Source organism: Trachurus trachurus (assembly GCF_905171665.1).
Source record: "Trachurus trachurus genome assembly, chromosome: 5".
NCBI classification, from domain to species: domain Eukaryota; kingdom Metazoa; phylum Chordata; class Actinopteri; order Carangiformes; family Carangidae; genus Trachurus; species Trachurus trachurus.
In genome coordinates, this window is record NC_139896.1 from 35,919,365 (window position 1) to 35,943,769 (window position 24,405).

General features: G+C 44.0%; 1 protein-coding gene across 2 annotated transcripts in view; it reads right to left on the reverse strand.

The window, feature by feature from the left end:
- Positions 1–24,405, reverse strand: part of ephb2b (eph receptor B2b) — a gene marked incomplete at both ends in the record, with an annotated part of 127,547 nt that overhangs the window by 74,050 nt on the left and 29,092 nt on the right. Inside the window, one exon of one of the 2 annotated variants that reach the window (XM_083972675.1) lies at positions 5,490–5,554. In XM_083972675.1, the coding sequence (XP_083828801.1) occupies positions 5,490–5,554 (65 nt within the window). Of the gene's footprint in view, positions 1–5,474; positions 5,555–24,405 lie in introns of both variants that reach the window. The other variant, XM_083972674.1, reaches the window with a different exon arrangement.

Genomic DNA, 24,405 nt, shown 5'->3' on the forward strand with positions numbered 1-24,405 from the left:
AAAACAGAGGGAGAAACCTTGAGCGCGGCCTCGCGGTGAAGGATGCACTTTCTAAACGGGACAGTCAGCGGTCGGTCTGTTGATGTGTCGCCCGTTATTCTACTGCTCCGCTGGGACCGCCGCGCTCTTATGCATTCACGATCATGTTGTCAGAATTCTCCATTTCCTGCACATCTGCGCAACAAGGAAGCTCAGCCAGCACACAGACGGTCAACAAGTTTGTTGGCTGCAACAAGTCGACCACAGTTGCAGTCCTCATGGACACTAGTTGTCAACAACCAGTCAGAATCCTGATAAATAGATGTGTCTGGCAGGCGGGCGCGAGCGAACAAGTTATTGATGTCGTTACACTTATTCAAAGCTGTTTGAAAGACCGTAAAACTGTTATTTGGAAGAGCAGAGGAAGAGTCGACCCCCAAAAACAAAGAATTGTATCTATTACAACACCAGTCAGTGAGCCCAACCATGATTTAAGATGTCATTTTATAGCTTTGATATGTAATTACCGCCTTTCCGTTGACCAAAAGTAGGTTTCCTCATGATAAACTCTGACGAAGCAACATTTAACTCCACTTCTATACATTACATAGAGACAGAGCTGCAGCGGAGCGGTAAAGAGCCGGTTATACAACCTTCAGCTAGTCAGAATAAAGTGATGCATCAGTCAAGCCGCAGAGTGAACGCACTGTCAGAGCACTCCCGGATTTAACGCTTTCATTGTTTTGACATAACATGAACTGTGTATTTGTCACATCTTGTCATTACAGTGTTTGAATTAACCTGAACTAGCTTCCCACCGATCCACGGCCGCACTGCACATGAGCGCTCTATCACTGACAGAAGTAAATAAATTATTCACACAAAAGCGAGGGGGAGAGAGATCCAGCGGAAAACTCCCGGGGCGCAGTCGCCCCATTTGCAGTGGTGGGAAATCTGTCAGAGCAGGAGTGCCTTCCCTGGAGGGACAGAGGACAAATGACACCCACTCTCTGCATTCAATTACTACAAGAGAGGCCATGGGAGCCAAATCCTGCAGGAGACCAGGCTTCATAGTGGAGAGGCTCAAACACACACAGACCTAAGTAGAACTGTCTGCTGCAGTCAACTCCAATTACCACTGTCCATTGCTAATGTACAACATGTGAAACTGGAAGAACAATTCCATCTTTTTTACCCCCCAAATTCCACAAAGTTACATGTGGATTTTGTTTGCATATTTCTCTCGCATAATTCCCCCAAACAGAATTTCACAGACTCTAATTGTGAATCACAGCAAATTAGTGGTCACTTTAAATTCCTGTGAGCCCATACAATGAAATAAATTCAGCAAATTACTTGTAAAGCAAAAAGAAGGGCTATGTGGAAAAAAGTGTGCCATGTTGGTCTGCCGCACAAGCCCACAATTATATGTAAACAACCTCAATCTTATTCCAAAGGAATTCTAATACAATATGAGAAATCATAAGGAACTGATTTGTTTCACAAACATTTTCCAGCGTGCCTTCCTGCAAGACTCTGCTGCTGCGGTGTGTCCCCAAGTGACACTGGATGTGTCCTCATGCAGCACATTATGACACATCCATAATGATAACCTGACCGACACACACCACCTCATTATGTCCTCCGCCTTTGCAGGAGACCGAAATTTCACTTCAGCAGTAGCCAGACGTCTGTTTGTAAACGGCTGCTGCTGGTTTCGGTCGTTCAGCAGCATAGCAGGGGAGTGGGTCAGGATGTCTGACCTGATGTGTGCACGTCTCTCAGCTCCACTTTGAGGAGGAAACACTGACCACTTAACCTCGCTCCGCTGGCCCACTGTAGCAGCCGCACGTCACAAAGCAGATTCCTAAGATGGGTCAAGATCTTAATGTTTACATAGGCTGAGGCTGAAGGAGCTACACCAGTCTCTGTGAAGTACACGTTTGAATAACAAGCATTAGTGGATTCTGCCTCTTGAATTCTGTTTTACCAATTATGCTTTTACATATACAGTATGTAAAAGCAGAAGGAAAAAGTTATTCTTAAAGGGACATTGTGTAACTTCTCCTGTTATCTATTCACGAAAATCGATTATTTGGTTCAAAAGTCTGTTCTTCATTAACCAGTAATCCCCCCATCAACAAAGTGAAGTGTTCCTTTCAGCTCTGAATGAGCCGTTCATATCATTCATATCTCCATGGAGCGGGTAAGCTCGGTGCTGCTGCCATGTGGTGTCTCCATGTTTTTACCTTCAGTGGCAGCGTGACGGTAGGAAACCACGGAAACTCAGCGGAGACACCGGAGCTGTCGGCTCAGGTCGAGGTGGCGTCTGTGAAAAGTCACCGTGGTAACGCAGTGAGGAGGAATGGAGCGTTACACTGATGCTGCATTCACCTGCAGTCGGGCAGACGGCCGTCGCTAACAAACCAGATGTCATTTTAGTCACAGAAGTCCAGAGAAAGCCGGTAAAACGTGGGTCAGGTAAACAATACCACATCACCATGACAACATATTGTCAGGTGTATTGTTTTGCCTCGTGCTGACGGACCACTTGTTTACATAGAGGCTTGTTTATGCCGTTACGTGCAGCGGCTGTCGTCCGTCTGCCGTCTGCCCAATTTCACATGAATTCAGCATGAAAAATACGACTGAGTTGCTTGAGATATACAACCACAACGCTAGATGGGAGGAATTCCTACACAATGTCCCTTATAATGTTTACATAGGCTGAGGCTAAAGGAGCTGCACGAGTTTCTCTTAAGTACAAGTTTGAATAACAAGCATTAGTGGATTCTTCCTCTTGAATTCTGTTTTATCATTTATGCTTTTAAATATATGTAAAAGCAGAAGGTAAAAGTTATTCTTAAAGTTGTGCTCTGTGAAGGTGCTCACTCCAACACTCCAACAACCTCAGATACGTCTGCGTGCCGTCCAGATGTCCGTGGGCTGACTGAGACATACTGTGCGTGTGTGTTCTTGCCAGGATCTTTGGGCATTATAGTCAAAAGTCAGTAAAACTTCCTGAAGTGCTGCGCAGGGGATAAAAAACAACTGGTTTTGTAAATATTGCACTAGTTTTGAATGTTTTCTGATTCGCTGTCAAGAGTAATGAAGATGTCTTGCTTGTCTGGCTCAGGGACAACATAGGTTTGGCTGTCACTTTATATAATTAAAAAGGAGGGACTGCCAAGCTTTGCACAGAAAGGGTAATACATTTTAGTTTACACAAGCTAGCGTGTGATATCGGTCACTTTCAAAACCCTACCAGAGGAAGTAGATTTTTTTTTATGGTCGCATTCACTTCTTATACTAATAATCTCATAGGCATTATTCAAATATCCTGTAAAATTAAAGGGTGAAATAACACCAACTGCCATAACATTTCTGACTTAATGTCACACTGTTAATTGTTTGCGTTTCCATTGTGCCGCAAAGTATCACATGTCGAGTTAGGATATATTTCATGAAGCCGTACAGAGTAGTGAAAGCCAACTGCTGGTGCGGCGCTCTGCTGGATGTTACTGATCCACCAGCTAAGCCCATGAAGCCATGCATATATGTGTGTAAGACAATAGCTTCTGTAAAGCACCTCTTGCTGTTATACTGAGCGGGACAGCGAGCTCTGTTTCCACACCTGTTGCCCTGGGCCATAAGGGACAAGCTATCTTCATCGCTCTCACTCTTCACTTTCCAGCGGACTGTGCTCTTGACAAGTTCAGCCATACTGTCATAAAACTGCAGTGCCCACGCTGATAAGGCCAACCTATACCTGACTAAACCCAGGGGCTTAGGGACTTGTTCGCATTTCACTGCAGAGGGATACATCATAACTGCATGTGGAGGTTTTTATTTAATTTTTTTTTTTGTAGAAAGGAGCATGGAATTTTCTGAAGTCCAAAGCAGAAAATAAGAGCACGCATTCAAAAGTCGTCATAGATAATCCCTTCAGGAAGACTGAATGTGGAGCTATTTGATTTGGAAGAGAAAACGACCACAGAATCAGACAGTAACCCACATGTTACTGGAACAGAGATGGTTCTTGAAGAGCTTAGTGGTCTTTATTTTGATGTTTGGACCCTAATTTCACCTCACTTGGCCAGTGTGGGTGTTTCTACAACACAAACTAGTTTGCAACAGTGTTTTTTTTTCCTTTTTAAATCTCTGAGTCTGAAGTTTCCATCTGATTACGAAATATGGGTTGAGTGAATGTTTTGCTGAATCTAGCATTTTGCAAAGATGAAAGAAAGATGTGATGTAAACTGTCTTTGGAGTCGATATGTGTGTGTGTGCGTAAGCTGGGTGTGTGTAGATTGGATCCAGAGCTGGCGGGAGGGGAGGAAACCAGGCGTCTTCAGGCTCGCTATTGATTGTAGGAATTAGCAGGGAGGAGACCACGTGCCCTCAGGTTGGGACAGATGAAGTTGTCCTGAATTATCGCTGAGAAACTTTGAAGTTGTATATCATGGAACTGTTAAAGGCCAGGTTTCTATGCTGCAACCCCCTCCCCATTCATTTTTACTGCCACAAGACACAGCATGATGGAGTATAATTCAAACCATCTTTAATACAAACCACAGAAGCATAAATAATTGAATAAAATCGGCAGTGGTTTTTTGAAATGCACCAGCAAATAAGTCTACAACATTTTTTCTCTCTTTTGGACCGAGGCTAAGAAGTCTAAATCTTATGGTGGGGAGAGAAGTGAAGGAGACTGAGCCTCTGGTTTTGGCTGGCTCTTAGTGGGCCTGGCTTGCATGTGGTTAAGAGGAACCAATGCCCTGGCAAACCATGTGGAAATACTGTGCATCAAACACCAACAGGGCCCGTCGAACACATAGCTTCTGGCCTGACCTATGAGCACACATATTTAGCTCCAAGTATGTATGATTGTTCATTCATACGGTGCTTGTCATGAATAAGAAAGTTCAGACTGGGCTCAAATGTACAAAACATGGGTCACTTGCTGTATACAGGGAGAGCTCAATGGAAAATGGAGATGTGGAACTGGTACTAATAAAAAAAGTACATGTGGTATCTTTCCCTGAATTCTAAGTTCTTCAAATATATCTATACTGTGGAGTTTATTGGGAAAATGTTATAATATCATCCTACAGAACATTACTAACCTTTTAAAAATTCAAATTCCCTCTGTTTATATCTGCTATGTGTAGTTGGCTTGTTTTCCTCAAGTTTTGGAGGAAATCATTTAGCTCACTCTGGGGGGTGGGCGGGCTCATTCACTGATCTTTGACCTTAGAGTGAGAAACCCAAACTCTGGCCAACAGAAGTACCAACAGAAATAAAGTTATCAAGGGCGGCTGAGCAAATTTACACATTAGCCTCTCTCTGAACAAAGAGGAAGGCAGCCGCACACCTCTCCTTTGTCACGAGAAAAATGCCCTCAAATGACTTGCAATTATGTTCTTGCTAAAGTAATAACTTAATTAAAGCTTTTATTATCAGGAGCAGAGCTGAAAGTGGAGCATGTCACTCACGCTGTTGTCGCTCGACCCTGACACAGGGTAGACGGTCCAGCCCAGCTCGGCCGTGGCTGTGGTGGAGTCCATGAGTGTCTCTGTGGAGAGAATGAGAAACAGAAGGTTGGTCAGATCATCTCCTCCCTACATGTTGAAACACAGTTGACTATTAGAAACATTTTGAGAGGAAGAGTATAGGTTTACATCCCCCCAAAAATAATAATAATAGTGAAACCAGAGCCAACATGGTGACACCCTCAGCACTAGGAAACTATAATTTCACATTTTGAATTATATAAAACAGCAATATAGAAACAAAAATGAATAAAAAATAATTTAACAATGTATATTTTGAGAAGCTGAAAAATGTAGACAATATAAAAAGACAATTTATATACAGTATCCAGGCTTATGGCATATTGTCTATCTGTTAAAGGGACACCGAGGAGTTTCTATTTGGTTATAAAAAAGTCTCACGTTAATGTGGATGAATCTACGCTACCCACACTTGTTAATGAGCCCATTTTCGTTAAATATATGGCTTTGTCTCTATCGTTATTTTGTTATTATTAGTGGTGGTGGAAATGCTGGTCGAGCCGACCAGCGTTTCTTTACTTTCGGTTTCGTGGCGAGTGTAGTATGAGAATAACGCCGCCGAATCGCTGTTTATGGTGGGAACTACGACGGTATCTGATCGTCTTCCAACCTCTGACTTTAATTCTTGATGAATGAAAACATGAGTCTGTCTTGCGCCGGTCAAAGAATTTCACGGTGCACGGAGGCTCATAAATGTAGTGTGAAAACGCTTCGCTTTTCCAAAACTCCTCGTTGTCCCTTTAACTGCTTTAAAACTTTTTGTTGGATCAGCAGAAAATTAAATCAGTATTTTTTGGCAAACAATAAAACACTTCAGTAATTTATTTTTTTCTTCCTTTATTCCATAAACTATTCTCCATCATAAAAAATGAAAATAATAATAAGCTGCCAACGTTAAGGCAGCATACAGTAGGCATAGTTTAGGTACAGGCAGAGTTTGATGGCAAATAGTTTGAAAGCAGGTCAGGCCCGTCCTGATCAGCAGCTCTGCTCCGTCTCCGGGTGGAAAACAAATCCCCATGGACCAGAGAAGGGGCCACCCGACATGCCACGCAAAGAAACACCTCTGGTAATTGGGGTCAAAGACAATGTGCCTCTTGTCAGTCATGAGGTCCTCGGCGGCGCACACTCCGCCATGCAGCCCGACCCAAGTGTCTGTCACTGGCTTACTGAACCACTGCTGGTGTCACCTCTTTTCCCTCTTTTTTATTCCGTACCCTCTGCGCCCGACGCCCTCGCGCCCTCTCCTCCGTCCCTGACAGCTCTAATGAATTTCTCCTGATGATTGGGCCTGCATGCATCACTCCTGTGCTGCAGTGTTGAGCTGCAGCAGATGGAGAGAGCATTCATCAGGTCTGAGGCGTCAGCTGCAACCCCCAAAATGCCACAGAGGGATTTAGAAAGCCCCCCCGCCCCCTCCTCCCTTTCCTCTTGGAGAACACGGCTACTAAGCCTAGCGTAAGTCACAGCCTGCGATTGTAGCACAGGTTCGGTAAACAACTGCAACTGCTGTGGCCGCTCATCAATATTGTGGTATAGAGCTGTTTAAATCAGTGCTAAAGTGGACCCTGGTGAAGAAATAGTAGAGAACTCAATGGACTACAACTGAAGACAGCAAATGTGCTGCTTATTCAGAAAACATCTTGATCAATTCAACAACACATGCAGCAAAGTCACATGAAACAGAAGTGACGTTCAGGGACTGATTACCAACAACGTCAGTTCCTCTGATACTGCCAAATACGCCAGATGGGGCATCGGCAAGTACGTGAATCCATGCACTGAACGAAAACCACATCTTTAAAGTATATTAGTTTCACACAGATACAGTACAACTGCAATTTTCATACTGTTTTATACCAATACTGTTACCAAAGATACAGACTTAAGATGTTTTATTTATTTAACTGAGGCTGCGCTCAGCTTTTGTAGGATATCTTATTTATTACTGGATTTATTTCAATTTCGAAGTTATTGTTACTGCAGTTTTATATTGTGATGTTTAAAACTTTCATTTGTACACTGAGGCAGCTCTTAAAGCTATTTAAAGAAAGGAATTATTTAAATACTTGTTATCAATATATACTGTATTTATGTTCTCTTTCAGTTATGATGACTGTCAAAATAGATAATAAAAGAAGTTCAGATTCATTCCTCGGGTATCACAGCTGGTATCAGGAAGAAAAAAGTCCCAGTTGTGATTTTTGAGAGTGAAAGGATGCTATAGCACGATGGGGCCACGGGCTGAACTCCAACCGGGTGACTGCGGTTAGCATCACGCCCTTCATGGTGCAGCCCACCCCTACACTTGTGTGCATTGTAAACACTTGTACTGTTGTAGCACTGACTCTGCAGCGTTTTTTGTGTTTTCTTAAAGTCGGAGCATCGTAAAAATAGAACAGAGGACATGAAATCAGATAACATGCAAATGTGTTACTACAGGTAATGAGTGGAGGAAATCAAAGACAGGGGATCAGACGTTACATCTCGCTTGATTTCATTCTGTGCTCGCCGCATGCTCAGCTCCGCGCCAGGTTGCAGGATATTTCACAGACTTCCAGTTGTTTCATAACCCTGGATTTCCTCTGATTTATATTCCAGCGAAAAGCCACAGCTTTTAATTAACAGGCTCCACACGCATTGCTTTATTTCAAGGCCTTCTGCTGACTTTCAGCATCTCGCCCTGCACTTGCAAGGCATAATACTAGATTTCACATCCTATTCAGTTATCACAAAGCCCAAATCGTATAATTAGGCAGATGAGACTGCAATTGAGCAGCTATTGATAACCTTGTGTATGACTCAGAGCCGAGCGGCCTACATGGGTGTTCGGCAGTGAAATGGTAATTATCCCCCATAATGATAACGATAATTAGTGGAGGAGTACAGTGAGAATAATGAATCTCCTCTGTGGTGGTTTGGGGAGTGTTGTGGGGGGAACACAGAGAGAATTTCCCCATGTTAAAACAGACTGGGTAACTCCCCTCCTCTCCTCTTGTTTTCACCCACTCTCTCCTGCTATCCACCACTTTCTCTTTTCTCTCAGTCGTTCTCCCTCCACTGTTTTGTCCTTCTCACCTCGTTCTCTTCCGTCTCTCTTCTTTTCCTCTCCTGCTATCAGTGTCCTACACGCTGGACAAGTAGCGCCGGCCTCACCATGAAAGACTGATCACTTTTCTTCCTCCTGCTGTCTACACTTCAAGTCCTGGCAGCCACACCGATTCATTACCTCCCAGAGAGCCGGGGCAGCACATAGCTCAGCGCTGTCAGCCGCGGCCTCGTTCTCAGTGTGAACCTCCAGCCGCGGCGGAGCATGGCTGCTCAGCAAGACCCCGTTGGCTATAAATCAGGTAGCGGGACAGGATGCAGAGAGGAGAACCTCTGAATCCGGTTGTTTTGTTTTATTTCTCTTGGGTGCGCTTGTTTATGATGAGACTGTTCAAATTTTTTCCCCCACTCGTGGGATTGGAGCTAATGTCCTCGGAGAATAAAGGTCTGAAAGTACAGACAAGCTGTCCCGCAGCTCACACATCTACTGTCAACACCACAATCAACACTATGTGGGAAAGAAGAGATGCCTTAGAGAACTCAACAGACCAATAAGGTCACAGTCAGAAAAGCAAACACTGTTAAGGCGCACTCAGGAAGAGGGAGAAGAAGAGTTATATAAAAGCCTTTAATAGGTTGGGTAATATAGTCGTTTAAAGACTTGGACCTCACAGGATCTCCATCAGGCAAACAGCAGAAACTGATTCATTACACCTGGCACTCTTAACAGACAATATAGCAGTAGTTAAAGCAGAACGCCAGGTGGAATCAGTCTGTCAACTCTATCAATTAAGGAGGATTAATCAAGGTGTATCAATTTGCAGCTCCTGAGGGTGGATTTAAGTACAATTGAAACTAATTTGGAGTCCATATTATTCTAAGTGTTGAATAAAAACAAGATTTTACTGCAATAGTTCATTTGTGTATGCTGGTGAATTGGTTCACTCACACAGATATAGGCTATAGTATACTGTATGTATGTTATTTTCATTATGAGCTGGTTTCAATGCAGGACAACCTTGTTCCTCATGCTGCAGTGTTTAGTTTGTTCCTCAGACAATCCTTTATACCTATTTTTAATTTATTAAAAACAGATTAAATTTTAATGAATGCAGTTTTCTCACGCTCAGCACAGACCATAATGCCTGATGCCTGTGAAACGCTGTTTGCACTGTAATGGATTTTCACACCATCAGCACGTGACGCTCAGAAGGACACATCGAGTGCTCTAAGATCTGATGACAAATTGCAGTCTCTCATCTCCCCACTCACGCCGATGAGTGTCTTTGCATTATTTGTGCGGAAATGGAGAGTGATGCATAAAAGTGTTTTCACTGTTTAATTGAGCTCATGGGAAAATGACCTCCACGGTGGCAGACAGTCACAGTACGTCGCAGACAAAACCATTTTAAAAGCTGATCCATATACATACAAAGCTATTTTTTCTCACTCTCTTTCTTTTTTTAACCATTACAGCAAACATTAACAATAAATAATTAAAGCCTGGATGTCTTTACTTTTTTTTCTCCTTTCTTTAAACTTGATACCCTCAACTGTGGTGGGGGCTATGAATATGCAATGAGGCCTAGGAGTCTAAGAAAAGCCTGCTAGGCTGAAGAGTGCTTCCTCCAACACTTCCTGAGACTAAGGAGAGAGTTTAGTGCTGATCTGAGAGAGAGCTCTTCAGTGAGAGGCTGTCTGAAGTGACAGGCGGGGAGGAGGGGGGGTGGGGGGTAGGGGTGGGGTGGGGTGGGGGTTGCCTTAACACTACAACAACACTCTCCCTCTCTAGCAGGGGTCAATGCTGCATCTCTGCTTTCTAAAGAAAGCAACAGCGTTATTCAATGAGGGACACAAAGAGGAGCTGTTCACAGAAAAGACAGTTGAGCTCAAACAAACCGCAGCGAATGAGAGAATATACGACATCTTCTACATGCAAATGCAACGACTTCAGGTTCAAAGTTATCTACAAGCTATTGTGTTTTCCAGTATTAATAAATGAAAGGATATTGAGGGGTATCTCTACACAGCATTACCACGCTGTGTATTCACATCATTCGCTGTGTGTGAAATGTATTCATCCATTTACTCTCTCTGCAGCAGGCAGCGTTTCCTCTTGGCTATTTTTTTTCTTCTGTTTTTTTTTCCCCCAGTCCTTTTTTTTTCTCAACACTTGCAGTGAGTTTATGGTAGTTTGGTGACTGACCGTTCATGGTTTGTCAAAAGGGCAAGGAAATCAGGATTTGACAGATTGATGGGCAATTAGTTAGAGCTAACAGACAGATTTCTGCCGTCTGAGTGATGGATGGAAACTTTCTCTACTGCTGTGACGAAACCCTCGGCTAACCCACACCTTCCTGCTCTGCACCTTTTCCAATCACATTGACATTTCGTGACTTTCTATCACCAGCACACACACACATTAGTTTCATTCTCTAACGTAATCGTGTTGTTAAATGGCAGACCTGACTCCAGATATTTCTCCTCGGCTCCCTTTCTCTCAGGGTGAAGAACCCAATCTGACAAATTGCTTTGCAACTTCTTGCATCACCGCTGACGAAAAACTGCGCAAATAAATGACTCTGACGTGGTGGTTCGCACCAGAATCAAAGAGAATACACCAATTTCCGAACAAAGTAGCCTATATTTAGGGCCCAGGGTTTAATGAGGGTATTTTGAAGAAGCAATTGACCTCCAAAGCAGCGTGAAGCAGCTCGGAGGCATGACTTCTTTTTATCTTTCTAGCCAGCGGAACTGTAGCCTCTCCTCTCCACGGAACAAATCCCTCAACATTCAATTTAACATCGACATAAACCACATATGGTGTTTTCCATTGCTTTGATAATGTCAGGGGCTAAAAAGCAACTAAACATTCTCCCCATAAAAGCCAAGCTGTGTAAAGTTCACTTTAACCACTGCTGAAGGGCGCATGTGCATTTACTTGTGTTTCACTAAACACCTGAAACCACACTGTGCGACGGCGAATGTGGGAAGATTGTGGTATGCGCTGCAGTCGCAGAGTAACATGAGCAAGCTGTTCATTGTGCTAAAAACAGAACCCTATACTGTACGGTGGACCCGGCGCGGAAATCTGCCCAGATTAAGGGGCAAAGCAATGATATACCCCTGAGGGAGCCAGAGCAAGTGCAGAGACATGATTCATAGCTTTAATGATGGACAGGGCTACTGTATGGCCCGTTGGAAAGAATAACAGTCTGTTTCATTTAGAGCTAAGAAGTGGATGGAGCCCCTGGTCCAGAACAGCTCAGCTCAACTTATCTGTCAGCACAAGCTGGGCCCATTAAGGTACAGTGGAGCTCCCACCACTGTCACATAACAGTATATCCCTGTGTGTTAAATGAATTCTTAATCCCACTTTTACAATGAAACAGGGGCTTTGTGGACCATGTGGCATTGGCCCAAACCCCAGAAATACAGCTTTTTTTCTTTCTTTCTTTCTTTCTTTCTTCTTCATCTTCAGGACTCATAGGCAGACTGGCACGCAGCCCTGGGTATCCAGGGAGCGATCCGCCGCGTCACCGGTGAGACATCACTCTGTCAGGGAGATTTACATGGTGTGGAGGATATTGTTGGGCACTGAGGAGACAGGTTCAGAGTTGTGAGGATGATGTAGGTGTTTCTGGGGGAACGATGAGGTATAGGGCCTCACAGTTCAGCTCCACCTCATCAAGACTGCAGAGTGGCGTGTTTTCCAAAAAGGCAAAAGGAGAGATGGGAAGGGAAGGGAGGGAGCTGGGTAGTTGATTTTGGCAGAGGACGGTGCAGTCTGACATATGGTACCACACACACAAACACGAATGCACAGAAAGTAGAGCACTCTCGGAGCGCTAACTGTTGACAGAATGATACAGCATGGCATTCTCAGGGGCCTCAAGCAGGATGTACGACAGTAATCCCTACACAGCCGAGCTGCGTTATCAGTCAGTGTAACTTAACTTGTCAGCGAGGCCAAGGGGCAATCGCCAAAAACAAATATAAGAGAAACAAAAACTACTCTTTGACATATGACTGCCAGAACTGTCAGGACTCAAAGTGCTTTAGACTGCGGATCATGGGGAGCCTTTATTTGATTTTCATAATGAACCAATACAGTTTTAAATCATCTGTTTTCCAAAACTTCAATAAGCAGGTACTATTGGCTGCTACATGTTGGACCCTATGCTGTCTCTATATATATACTCTTTGTGAATGCTGGTGTAGCATATAGGCACCTACACAGAGAGAGAGCTGTATAGTGGGTTTTTATTGCCTTAATGTTGCTGGGCCGGCCAGTTTCTTCAAGTCGTTTTATAATGTGTCGTTCAGAGTGAGTCAGGCCTATTACTTTTTAGTTAGCATGAAGTTGAAGTAGCCTGTAATTATTCTCCATCTTCAAAAAATCATTTTCTAAAAGTGAGGGAGTGTCAAATGTTTGGAGTGAGATACACATCAATGATGAACATCACCCTTTTCTGATCAGAATGCTATGAAACAATAATATTCAGGCTGCACTATTATAATCCACTATTCTATTTACGACTCAAAATTATTCGTTTTTTCTTCTCCCAGAGACTGCCGCTGTCTTATCTCACCTCAAATTACAATACACCATTGTAATGTCATTCAATGTATAGGCTAGCCTTTCTGTCCACGCATCAAGATGTGTTTTTGCTATTAGCCAGGTGTATCATTAGTGCAGTCTCACCATTAAAATGTAGTTAGTTCGGACTGACACCATATTTCATGGCGGAGAGACATCAGTCTGAGCAATAAATTGTGTGAGTGGGAACAGTCACCTGGCCAATCATACGCTGTGTGAAAGAAACCTGGCTAATAACACAGGCTGGAGGATTTATAAGTATGCTTTCCATATTTCCCCAATCCCTGACAACCCACCGAGACCTGTTTAACAGATCAGTACATTAGAAATTTTGCGGTGGAAAATTCTGTAAAAAGTGGGTCCCACATTTTTATAAGCAGCAGCTGAAGAGAGAATGCATATGATTCAAAAAGAGGAGAAGAAAAAAAAAAAGAAAGAGGCCGTACGAGTGACATTCATCTATCCATCCAATCAGTTTAAGTGCTTTATGAGCACTGTGGAAATACCTGCAGCAAAGTTAAGACAGCAGTGTGGAAATCACTTTTCATCAAAGTGACAGCTTTTCAGATGCTGCTGCTAATTGACTTGATAGAAATAATCATCACAACCCTCCCACGCCTTGCCTACAAGCCATTAGTTAAAAGTGGATGATTAAAAAATGTACATAGCTCATGTAAGAGCATGAAGGAATCCTTTATTTCACGGATGTGTGGTCCCTGGATCCACACGAGGGATTTCATTCTCTCCCTCTCTCCCTCTCTTGTGTAACTTACTCGTGTTCTTCGACTTTCCAGGTGCTTCATTAGGCCTGGTAATAACAACGCCCCGTATGAGAAGAGCCACCATGATATGAGCCTGTATTAGTCTAAAAGACAAGATGTTCCCCCTAGCTTATAAATACTCTCAACTGGAAGTTTGGGAGCAAAGGGACCCATTTCCCCACCTAATCTGTCCTACATGAGATGATGCCTGCAGTAGTCAAGGGAGAAGCTACGGTATCTCCATGCCAACAGTTTTGATTGGCAGCTCTGGCAAACTGTGGGTTAGCAGAGGAGGTGGGTGACATGTTGAAATAGCAAAAAGGGAGTGATGATGAAAAGGTGCTTTGGATAAGAGATGGATGGCTACCACCCCCAAAGTCTGAGGCTGGTTGAAAAGGAGGAGTGGTGTGAGAGATAGACATCTCCTTTTATTGCCATGGCCTATCCTTGTTTGGCTGATTCACCCTGTTTGATATCTAGTTGTAATGTGTGCCAAAGAAAGTCATTAAAGTCTGATAAACAAATCCATTTATGACCCTTTCTATATCCCTTTAAAGAGCCTTTTCTTTGCCTTTAAAACCTGCTGTAAATTCCTCCCAGAGGCTCTGGGTCCTTATCATCTGAAGTTTGATGATAGGCTTGAACTGTTGACCTGTGCACAGTGCTGCCTCATGGCAGACCTGCCTTTATATCAGAGCCTTTAAAACAAGCATCAATAAACAACAAGTCAGTCAGTGTTTAAGCCAGACAGTCAATCCCTACCTGTTCACTTAATCACAGCAAGGCAGTAAACTGTAATCACACAGGACAAGGCTGTGTGGCGTACTGTTGGAGACAGTATCTACATGTATGTGAAACCTCTCACTATGTAACTATCAAGTGTGTTTATCAATGTGGTTTCCAGGAAAAATCACAAATATTAACTGGAGGTATTCACCACCACGAACACCACAAATATACAGAGATTGTTTTCTTATCAAGGCTCTTTTTTATTTATTGAAACATGCAGTGTGGACAGTTAGCACAAGCCTTGAAGGAGACATTCACCAAAGCTTACTATGCACAGACAAATTGGTGATCTAATAAACTGAACATGCTGGATTTGAATGGAGAAACGTTGAAAAGAAAAGAAGCCTGAAGAAGGCTGTAGCTGTAGCTGTGAGAAGAGAAGAATATTCGCAAAATGGAAATGACAGGAGAGCTCTTTCCACTTTCCTTTTCACGTTAATTACAGGGAAATATTCTCTCTCCATTACCTATCCAATTTCTCCTAAATGTAGTGTATCAAATAAAAGATGACCAACTAACTATATAATATCAATGATGTGTTTTTTTTGGACCAAAGATGAAGAGCAATATAAGTCTGTGTGACCTTCAATGACTTCTGTGATATCAAACCATCACACTGGAAAAACTTCTTATGGTATTTCTGCATTTGACATACTGGAACCGTCTTACAAATTTAGCTAATTTAAACCCTTAAAAGCTCAATGTTGGGTTGCTCTATTGGAACCGGACTCGTGCATTTAGCCACATTAAGCCTTTTAAAGCTTGAGTTTCAGTTGCTCTATTTGAGAGATATCAACGCTCCTCGGAGATTTTCCAACACCCCGCTGACACAAATGACAACTGAAGACCGCAGCATGAGCTTGACAAATTAGTTTCGCATGTCATCATATATCAAACAGATCTGTCCAAAAGACAGATTTGATTTACACAACGAATTTTGTTTTTCTTCTGGGTCAGGCACTAGGGGAGAGAGTGGAAAGATCCTTTGCCTTCCTCGTGTTTAAAGATAAATGTGACTCATCTGGAGCTGTAAATGTTTCACAATGTCAACAACAAATGAGTAGCACGGCTCCTTGCTAAAAGAAAAAATTGTATTTGTCTCAGGAAGAGATGAAACAAGGAACCCTGCCCATGATTACATTTTTTGTGGGGAAGCAATCAGCTTTCAGAAAAATCAAGGCTTTATTTACAACAACACCACTGATGCAGTCGGGGAAAAACAGCAAAAACTTTAATTACATCATACATCAGATTTGTTGTGCCTCTCTTTTGATAGCTCATGTGTATATTCTACTGAATGAACAAAGATCAACTGTTCCTTAACACGCACGCACACACACACACACACACACACACACACACACACACACACACACTCTTTATCATGCTCTGACACATCCCTATTCATACACACCTCTGTGTATTGGCAGAGCTTGGTGGAGTGCATGCATTGTTGATTGTGTGACTGTGTGTTACCTAGCTGAGCTTAGTTTACTCACTACTTCACTGGGTATTAATATATTAGAGTACTGTAACTGCCACAGCCGCACAATTGTTTTCCCAGCAGTGAAAAGACGGACTACAGAGCAGTAATACTTTATTTTGGGCGAGATTAAAATGGATGAGTAATAAAGAAGAGTGAACGCTGTGATGTGTTAGAAGCAAGTTGTTGTGCCTGGTTGCACCAGTTCTGTCAACACCACAAGCGGAGGAAGATTTCAAACCGTCACTGGCTCACTGTAAAACCTATGTGTTGCCTATGTGTTGCTATGTGTTGCTATGTGTTTTCAGGCTGTTGCTCTGATTGTGTGAATTAGCACTGGACGGTTGCACGCGCAGGATAAATGTAAAAGTTGGAATGCTGCTATTAAGAATCCCACATGTCTGAGCACATCTGACTGTCAGTAATTGTGCGCATCTTTTTTTCACCAGCGCTGTCATCATGTGAGCGAAGGAAAACAAGCCTGGAGTGCATTCTTTTCAATTAAAACTGCAATGTGTTTGATTGGCAGTGACTCCGCTAAAAAACCAGACTCGCACATAAATCAAACGTCCTCTGAGTTTAGAAACCGGAATTCCACAGTAAATTAGTCATTCAACCGTAGCTGTCTATGAAACACTTTTGTTTGATTTTTTTTTCCTTCCGCTAATGACCACTTTTCTCTTCTGTTTCCAGGTATAACACTTCCTGACTGTTTGTCATGTGGAGGAATTGCGAACAGCGTTATTGATGTGTGAGAGCATCACAGGGTCAGACCGGGGGAGCTGATCTCCTGCCAGTCGATACAGCCTGTCTGCCAAGAAAGTCATCAGATATCAGAGTTGTTTCTCTGTCTGGGCACATATCACAGCCTCTAACCCCCCCCCCACACACACACACACACACACACACACACTCTCTCCTCACACACACCAACACCATCCTCCTCCCAGTCCTCCTGCTAGTTAATCAATGGCGTGGTGTACTTAGCTACAGCATGCTCTCTCGCTTCTCCGCTGCTTGATGTTGGGGGCAGAATAATACTTAAGACAAGAGGCATTAAATTATGTATGCGCATTAAAAAGCGATGAGGTAGGCACGGAAAAAAGGGGAAGATGCTCTATGCGGTTGAGTTGCAGTGAAATAGTGCCGTTACGGATGATTGGGTATTATCATGTGAAGAGAGGGAGGTGAGATGTAAGGGTGTAATAATGTGTATTTATGGGTATCTTTACCTGTGTTTTACGGCGCCTGCAGTCATGTAGGAATGGTAAAAGAGAAGTAATGATTTATTCTCACTTAACAGTACACCGTAGACTCCGTGTCTGGACTTCTTTTCTCTTAATTTATCTCCCTCTCTCTTCCTCTCTTCACTCCCCAGCCTTTTCCCTCCCTCTATCTCTCTCTCCTGCCCTCCTCTTTGCTCCTCCCCTCCTCCTCTCACCTCCATTGTGCCATCTCCGCTGCAGCTGATCTCGGCTCAGCTCTACCTGAGAGGACAGGTGTAGCAACCTGTCAACAGCCGGGACCGTTAACCCTCCTGTTGTCCTTCTGTTCCCTCCCTCCATCCTTCTTTCCTTCCTTTCTCCCTTTGTCCTTACTTCTTCTTCCTTCCTCTTTTGATCCAATTGGGTCTGTTCCCTCCCTCCATCTTTCTTCCCTTCCTTTTCCCTTCCTTCTTTCCACAATCCTTTTTGCCTCCCTCCCTCCCTCCCTCCCTTCCCTTCATCCTTACTTCTTCCTTCTTCTTTCCCTCTTTTGGCCCAATCTGTTTCCTCCCTCCATCTATCTTTCCTTCCTTTTTCCCTTCCTTCTTTCCTCCCATCGTTCCCTTTGTCCTTCCTTCTTTCCCTTTGTCCTTCCTTTCATCCTTCCTTCCTTCCTTCTCCTTCCTTGACCCAGGAGGACAACAGGAGGGTTCATCACCACCCTTCATCCCAACCCTTGTTTCTCCTATTGGGGACCACACCACAGTACAACAAGGTAGGGCGGTGTTGTATAGGGAGGGAGTGTGTGTGTGTGTGTGGGGATTCCAGGCCTGTGAGCTAGCTCCTCTCCCTCTGACTTTGGAAGAGTTACGGTAGGGTCGGGACCCCCCTGGAGGTCCATAAAGCAGAGGATGGGAGGCAGTGGAAGGGAGTACCTCGGCCACATGCCTGCCTGCCTGCTGGCTCGTTGCACTTCTGGGCCCATTACTGCATCCAATCACACAAGAAACAGAGCAACAACAGGCCCCAGAATAACCCAAATATCACTTACAGTACAGGCACCCCTAAAGCCCCTGCAATCAACATCCTCTTAATCACCGACTGCACGGCACAATGGAAATTGTGTTAGCCGACCATTAAGGCACCTTAAGGACCTTGTGTTAGTCAAACTAACACACACTGGGAGATATTGGATACCGGCGGAGCACAAACAGAGAGCTAATGGTTTCATGGTGGTCAACTGAGAGCGAGTGCAGGACAGAAACCAAATGAGAGAAGGAAGAGAAAAAGAGAGAGGGAGAGAGAAGACACTTACTGTAAGAAAAACAGGACAGCCCCACCACACAGACTCTGTTTATGTGAGGAGAGAAAAAGAACTCCACTCTCGTTTCCATGACCTGTGTCTGTCCTCACGGCGTCATAGACTGCAACCTTCGTCTCAAATCGGCACAAGTGGATTCAATTGTTCAAAGTGTACTTTTAAAGAGATTTAAAGTCTCCGTGGACCAAATGAGCTCATTTGCTAAAAAAAAAAGTGACAGCAAGAGCATAGTCACACTTTTTATGAATCATTTCAAATTATAATAATTAACTTGAGTACTTGTTTAACAAAATCATAACACCTCTACAAGCAGACTCATCTATATTTTATGGATAGGGCAAAAGCAGAATCGTATTGTGTCACTGAGCATAAGTCATGTCCACACAAATCTGGAGAGAAATACGCACTTGTCTGGGATCAGCGGCAGCAATCAAAAAAGTGTTAATGGGGTTTGGAGTATTTTCAAGGGGACTCGAGTATTTGTGAAAATATGAGGTCAACATAGACACAGAAATCGAAAGAGGCACTGGGAGGAGAGTGAACGACGGGAACAGTACAAACTGAGTAACTCTTGGCTCGCTCTGTTAGTTTCTGAAATCAAAATGTAATCTTAAAAAAACAAAGACCAGCCCTGACTAGAATAAAGATTCTTAGCTTTTTGAAAGTAGGACTTTCCCATCAGGATGCTGCCCTGCGGTGAGACGCAGAGCAAGTTGCCCTGGTTCATCTGTCATGTGGCATTATGTCTGCAACAGGAAGGTGTAGACCAGACTCAGTCCTCCTCCCCGTAAACTCAAATAAATGTTTGCCTTACAACCTGCAAGGTAAACAAACAGTGTCTGGCTCAAGTTAAGTCCAGAGAGATGCTTTGTGTTTCTCTGTGGAATGCAAAAGTCCGTCTTTGCTCTGAAACAGCGAGCCCTGGCTGTGTTTGTTTTGTAGCCATTACAGCCACTTAGACTGACAGAGCACTTTGTTTCCCTTATCTCCCACACAGCTAAAAACGTATAAGTGTTTTCAGCGTCTGTTCGACCTTGGGTTTAACTCCTATCGCTGTGTTTACTTGTGACACAGATCAAAGACAGATTGCTTTCGAGCGAGCAGTTGTAAAAGGGACGGCAAACTTCTGTCTGTGAGTGACTTTATGGTTTCATTCCATCAGGGGGGGAAGAAGACAAAAGGCATATTTCAGCACTGAGGGTCTGTGTCTGACAGGTGAGCACAGGAGGAAGACGTCCAAACAGAGCAGGAAGAGACTAATAGCTGCAGATAGTGCTGCTGAGGGGAGGGGAGGGGTGTGTGTGTGTGTGTGTGTGTGTGGGTGGGTGGGGGGGGTTGCCTGTTTGAGGGATTTGCCTGGTGTGGATCAAAATCAAGGACGCAAACGCTTTTTTTCTGCAGCTGCTTGCTGCCATGGCAACTGGTCAGCAGGGTGCTGAGGTGTGATGGGCAGCATGGCATTAACAGGAAAAGATGACGCCTATCCTGGTTGTCATGATACCATTAGTCTGAGGGAGCTGGTTACTATGGGATGGAGATGAACCTACATGGTCACAGATGTTGCAGACTCACCGTCCAGGTAGAAAAAACCTCAGAAAAGTTGGATTTCCTTTCTAAAACAATGCCATCTGGGCTGCGTGGCATTCAACAGCCAGGGCTGAGGCCGAGGTTGTCCCAACTGGTTTCGCTTTGGCTGCAGTGTTAAAACTAAAATCGAATTTAAGTCTGAAGTTCAAAACAAAAAACAAATCCCAACACTGGCTCTATTCTTCTCCTCAAAGAAGAGAACGCTTATTAAACCTAACAAGACAAACTTGTTTTGCTCTCGGTCACCGGCGACAAATTGCTTCTGAAGGCTCCTTACTTCATAAAGCTATTCCATTACAGCTCAACTCCAAAATATGCTAAACATTAGGAGGTTGTTTTTACCTCTGTGCTATGAAGTATATGTTTACTTGTTTAAGTGCTGAATATTGGCATTGTATTATGGTGTGTTAGGCAGCGTCAAGGGTATTATAAACTAGATGTTTAGTCCTTTCATTAGAAACTCCACAGTGACAGGAGAATGTGCTGATGGTGAGTTTTTAACAGGGACCAGAAATATTACAATTTAAACCCGACTACAAACAAAATCTGTTTGAGCATTTGGGTGCAGAGACATTTACATTGTGGATCTTGAGCTGGGCTTTAAAAACCATTTGTGTGTGTGAAAGAGCAGGAGACAGGATGTGTGTATGCACCATGTCTTTTCACTTGGAAAACTTTTTTAATGGGACCTGACAAAGCTGGCCGATAGAAAGGCATCAACAGGTGGCAGAGAGGAACACTGAAGACAGCCACAAAAGTGAAACAACAATGCTGCCAGGAGAGTCTTAAAAAACCTACAGAACAAGTACGGACATGGGAACTGAGAGGGGGGTGGGGAGGGGGGTGATAAACAGATAGACAGATAGATAGGGTGAAGGATGGAGCCAGCTGAAGCACAGAGGGAATGATTCACAGGCGTTGTGAACGCTTGGCATGCTAATCAAGCCTGTATGTTGTTGCAGCAGGGTGAGAAGCGGGTGCATGAAGGGGCTTCACAGGCAGTCATTTGCCAGCATTCAGCTCCCATCAATATCAGGACCGATTAATGAGGGAGTAGAGGGGAGAGCAGGGAGAGGGCAGAGAGGACTTGGGGAGAAAGGGGAGGAGGGGGGGGGGCAATGGCCAGGTGTCGGAGGAGGCACAGAATGGGAATAAAGAGGGCGCGGGCAGTGATCCGCGAGGAATTCCAGCCGAGCGGCAACAAGAGTGGTGGGGGGTGGCTGCTAGTTGTGCACTGCAAAAAATGATCATTACAAGGCTGTGATTGGGTCGAATTTTTTTTTTTTTTTCAATCTTTATCTTATCTACTCAAATGATAAAAGCATACCATAGCAGCACAGATATAAGCACAACAAGCCATAATTGAGAAAACAGAGACTTGTCTTTCTTCAGTGAGATGTTGTATTAGGGATCTTCCATCTTCTTAACAGCGCTGCTGACTGAGGACTCGGAGTCATTTGGTAAAAATGATCACAGACCAGCCGGGTTGGCAAAAGTACTGAACTATGACATCATGTTACATGATATCTGGGGATTGAAGTTGAAATTTTGGAAGAGCACGAACCTTTGAAATTGCCAGGTGCAGTTTTAAAAAGTCAGTCAATCAAGTGCTTTTACACACAAGATCAAGAACAAAATGTAAATCTTTAAGCCTACTTTAATGTTGATTTAAAGAAGTTTTACTTGCTCCTTTTGTATTTCCTCCTAATTTAATTTAATCAGATCAGCAGATTTTTTTTTTATTTTGCACAAACATATCATTTAAAACAGTATGAACAATCATCATGACTGGGATGTGCAAAGGGGAGGTATGAAACCCAAAAGGGCTTCTATGAAAACCTCACCCACATGTTCAAAAAACAAATTTGTTACAAGTTAAAAACAAGAAGATAGGGAATAATTAAACAATGACGAAAAATAAGTAGAAAAGTAAGTGACTGTTTCTTCCAAGAAAATGTAATTGAAGCAAAGTGATGGATGGAATGAAAACTTGTTCACACCACAAGATAACGTTACTGATGAAGTATTTTGTGTGGGAGATAGAGAGGCATAAAGAAGATAAAAGGAGGGGAAGTGAGGCTTAATGTGTGTGTGTGTGTGTGTGTGTGTGTGTGTGTGTGTGTGTGTGTGTGTGTGTGTGTGTGTGTGTGTGGGTCTGTCTGTCTGTGTGTGTGTGTGTGTGTGTGTGTCTGTGTGAGGCCTCTTTAATGTTTTGGGAGAGAGGTTTAAAGGCTAACATGGTGTTTGGACCTTGAATAGCGCTCCTCCCCTGGAGGAAAAGGTCCCGGTATGGATGACAAAGGGTCGTGTTCTTTTAGGCATCTGCAAGCCCAAGGTTGTGTTTTATTGTCGGTCACGCCTGTTGTGCACGTGGGTGGCCGCGCATGCAAGTGTGCGCTTGGAGTTATGGCTATATGGAGTGTGTGTGCATGCCGTGTTTACACATAGGTGTATGCATGAGTGAGTGTGTGTGGGGAGGTTTAGCGCATGTGTCTGTGTGTCAACTTGATGTTTGTGTGTGCGTGTGTGTGTCTGACTAGACCTGTATGTGTGTTGGCACAACAGTGAGGCTTTAGCACAAAGTGGTTTAGCATGTGTGTGTGAGAGAGAGAGAGCTGTGGGCCAAGGAGAGCAGGGATTTCAGGGGAAAGGGGGGGGGGGGGGGGGGGGGGGGGGGGGTCATGTGACCATTGGTTCTCACAGGGGCAGCGGGCAGTCGGAAACAAGAGGGCAGCGTGTTAGGGCCGCATGCCTGTTTCATTGTTTGTGTGTGTGTGGATGCGGGGGGGGGCTCACTACTGAATGCAGTCGAATCAATCCTGAAACATCAGCATCAACACACAAGCACAGACGGACGTGGACGAGGACGAGGCAGGACAGAGGCAGCACTGTCTCTGGGAAGTGACTCAACAGCAGCAGCAGAGTATTTCCTCCTCATTTATCTGTCTGTGTCTCCTCTGTCTCTGTCTCTGTCTCTGTCTCTTCATTTGTCTGGATCTGTTGTCAGACAAGAGAAAGGAAAGTATGTCTCCCTTGTTCCTTCTTTTTGTCTTTCTCGACACTTTCTGCTTTTCGCTCAGAGCAGGTTGTAAATACAACAACAACTAGATACTCCTATATGTATGAAAGCTGAACCGGGGGTGTAGAAATACAAAGTGCTAATTTGATATCCTACAGTTATGTCTCTGGTCTGATGCCCGGCGCTCGCATTCCTTCCCTGACAAAGTGCAAAAAAAAAAAAAAAGGGAGAGAGCAGTATATCAAAACATGCAGTATTACCCAGGGTGGAATAAAAACCTCTGTGATATGTTATTAAAAGTGAATGTTAACCAAGCAGACAGACGGGGAAAGCACTGTGATTTAAAAGCCACCGGCCACGAGAGCAGTTGTGGAGGGGAGACGTCCACGATATAGTCCACTGGAACCGCTGGGACGGAGCCTGCTGCTCCGGGGCGATGAGGTGCTGGCTGTTGGGGAATAATGTCACTCACTTTCAAAGCCACACGGCCGTCAGGGAAGCAGACGGACTGAGGCATTCTGTGGCTCTCACTATGTTGGAGACTCCGCAGAATAATCTGAAACCTTTTTGCTATTGAGAGGCACTCAGCTCGCCCGGCCAAACCCAACGACAGCAAAGACGTTCATATTTTTTAAATACCGCAAGTTGAAAAGATGTGTCAGATCGGGGCCTAGATTGGCCCTTCCCTTCCGAGTCCCCGACGCTGGCTTCTGAGTTCTCCAAAGAGAGTTGCCAGGTTGTGTCGGTGGTTATAGCGAGGTCAGCTTTAGTGTTGTTTAGTTTATTTGTTTATTTCATTAAAGCAGAAGTAAGCAGAATGTTTGTGTTAATATAAGTCTTAAATAGTTGTATCTTCCGACAGCAATCACTTATGGTGTTTGGTCTGAAACACGGGTCTGTCAGTCACTCTGCTCTGCTGTAACCAATGAGGAGAGAGAACGGCATAAAGGGGCGGTCCTCTCTGTGTGTGCAGCCAAGGGATGCGCGTGAATGTGGTGACGTAGGGACGAGGGCGGGGACTGCTAACTCCATCTGCTGAC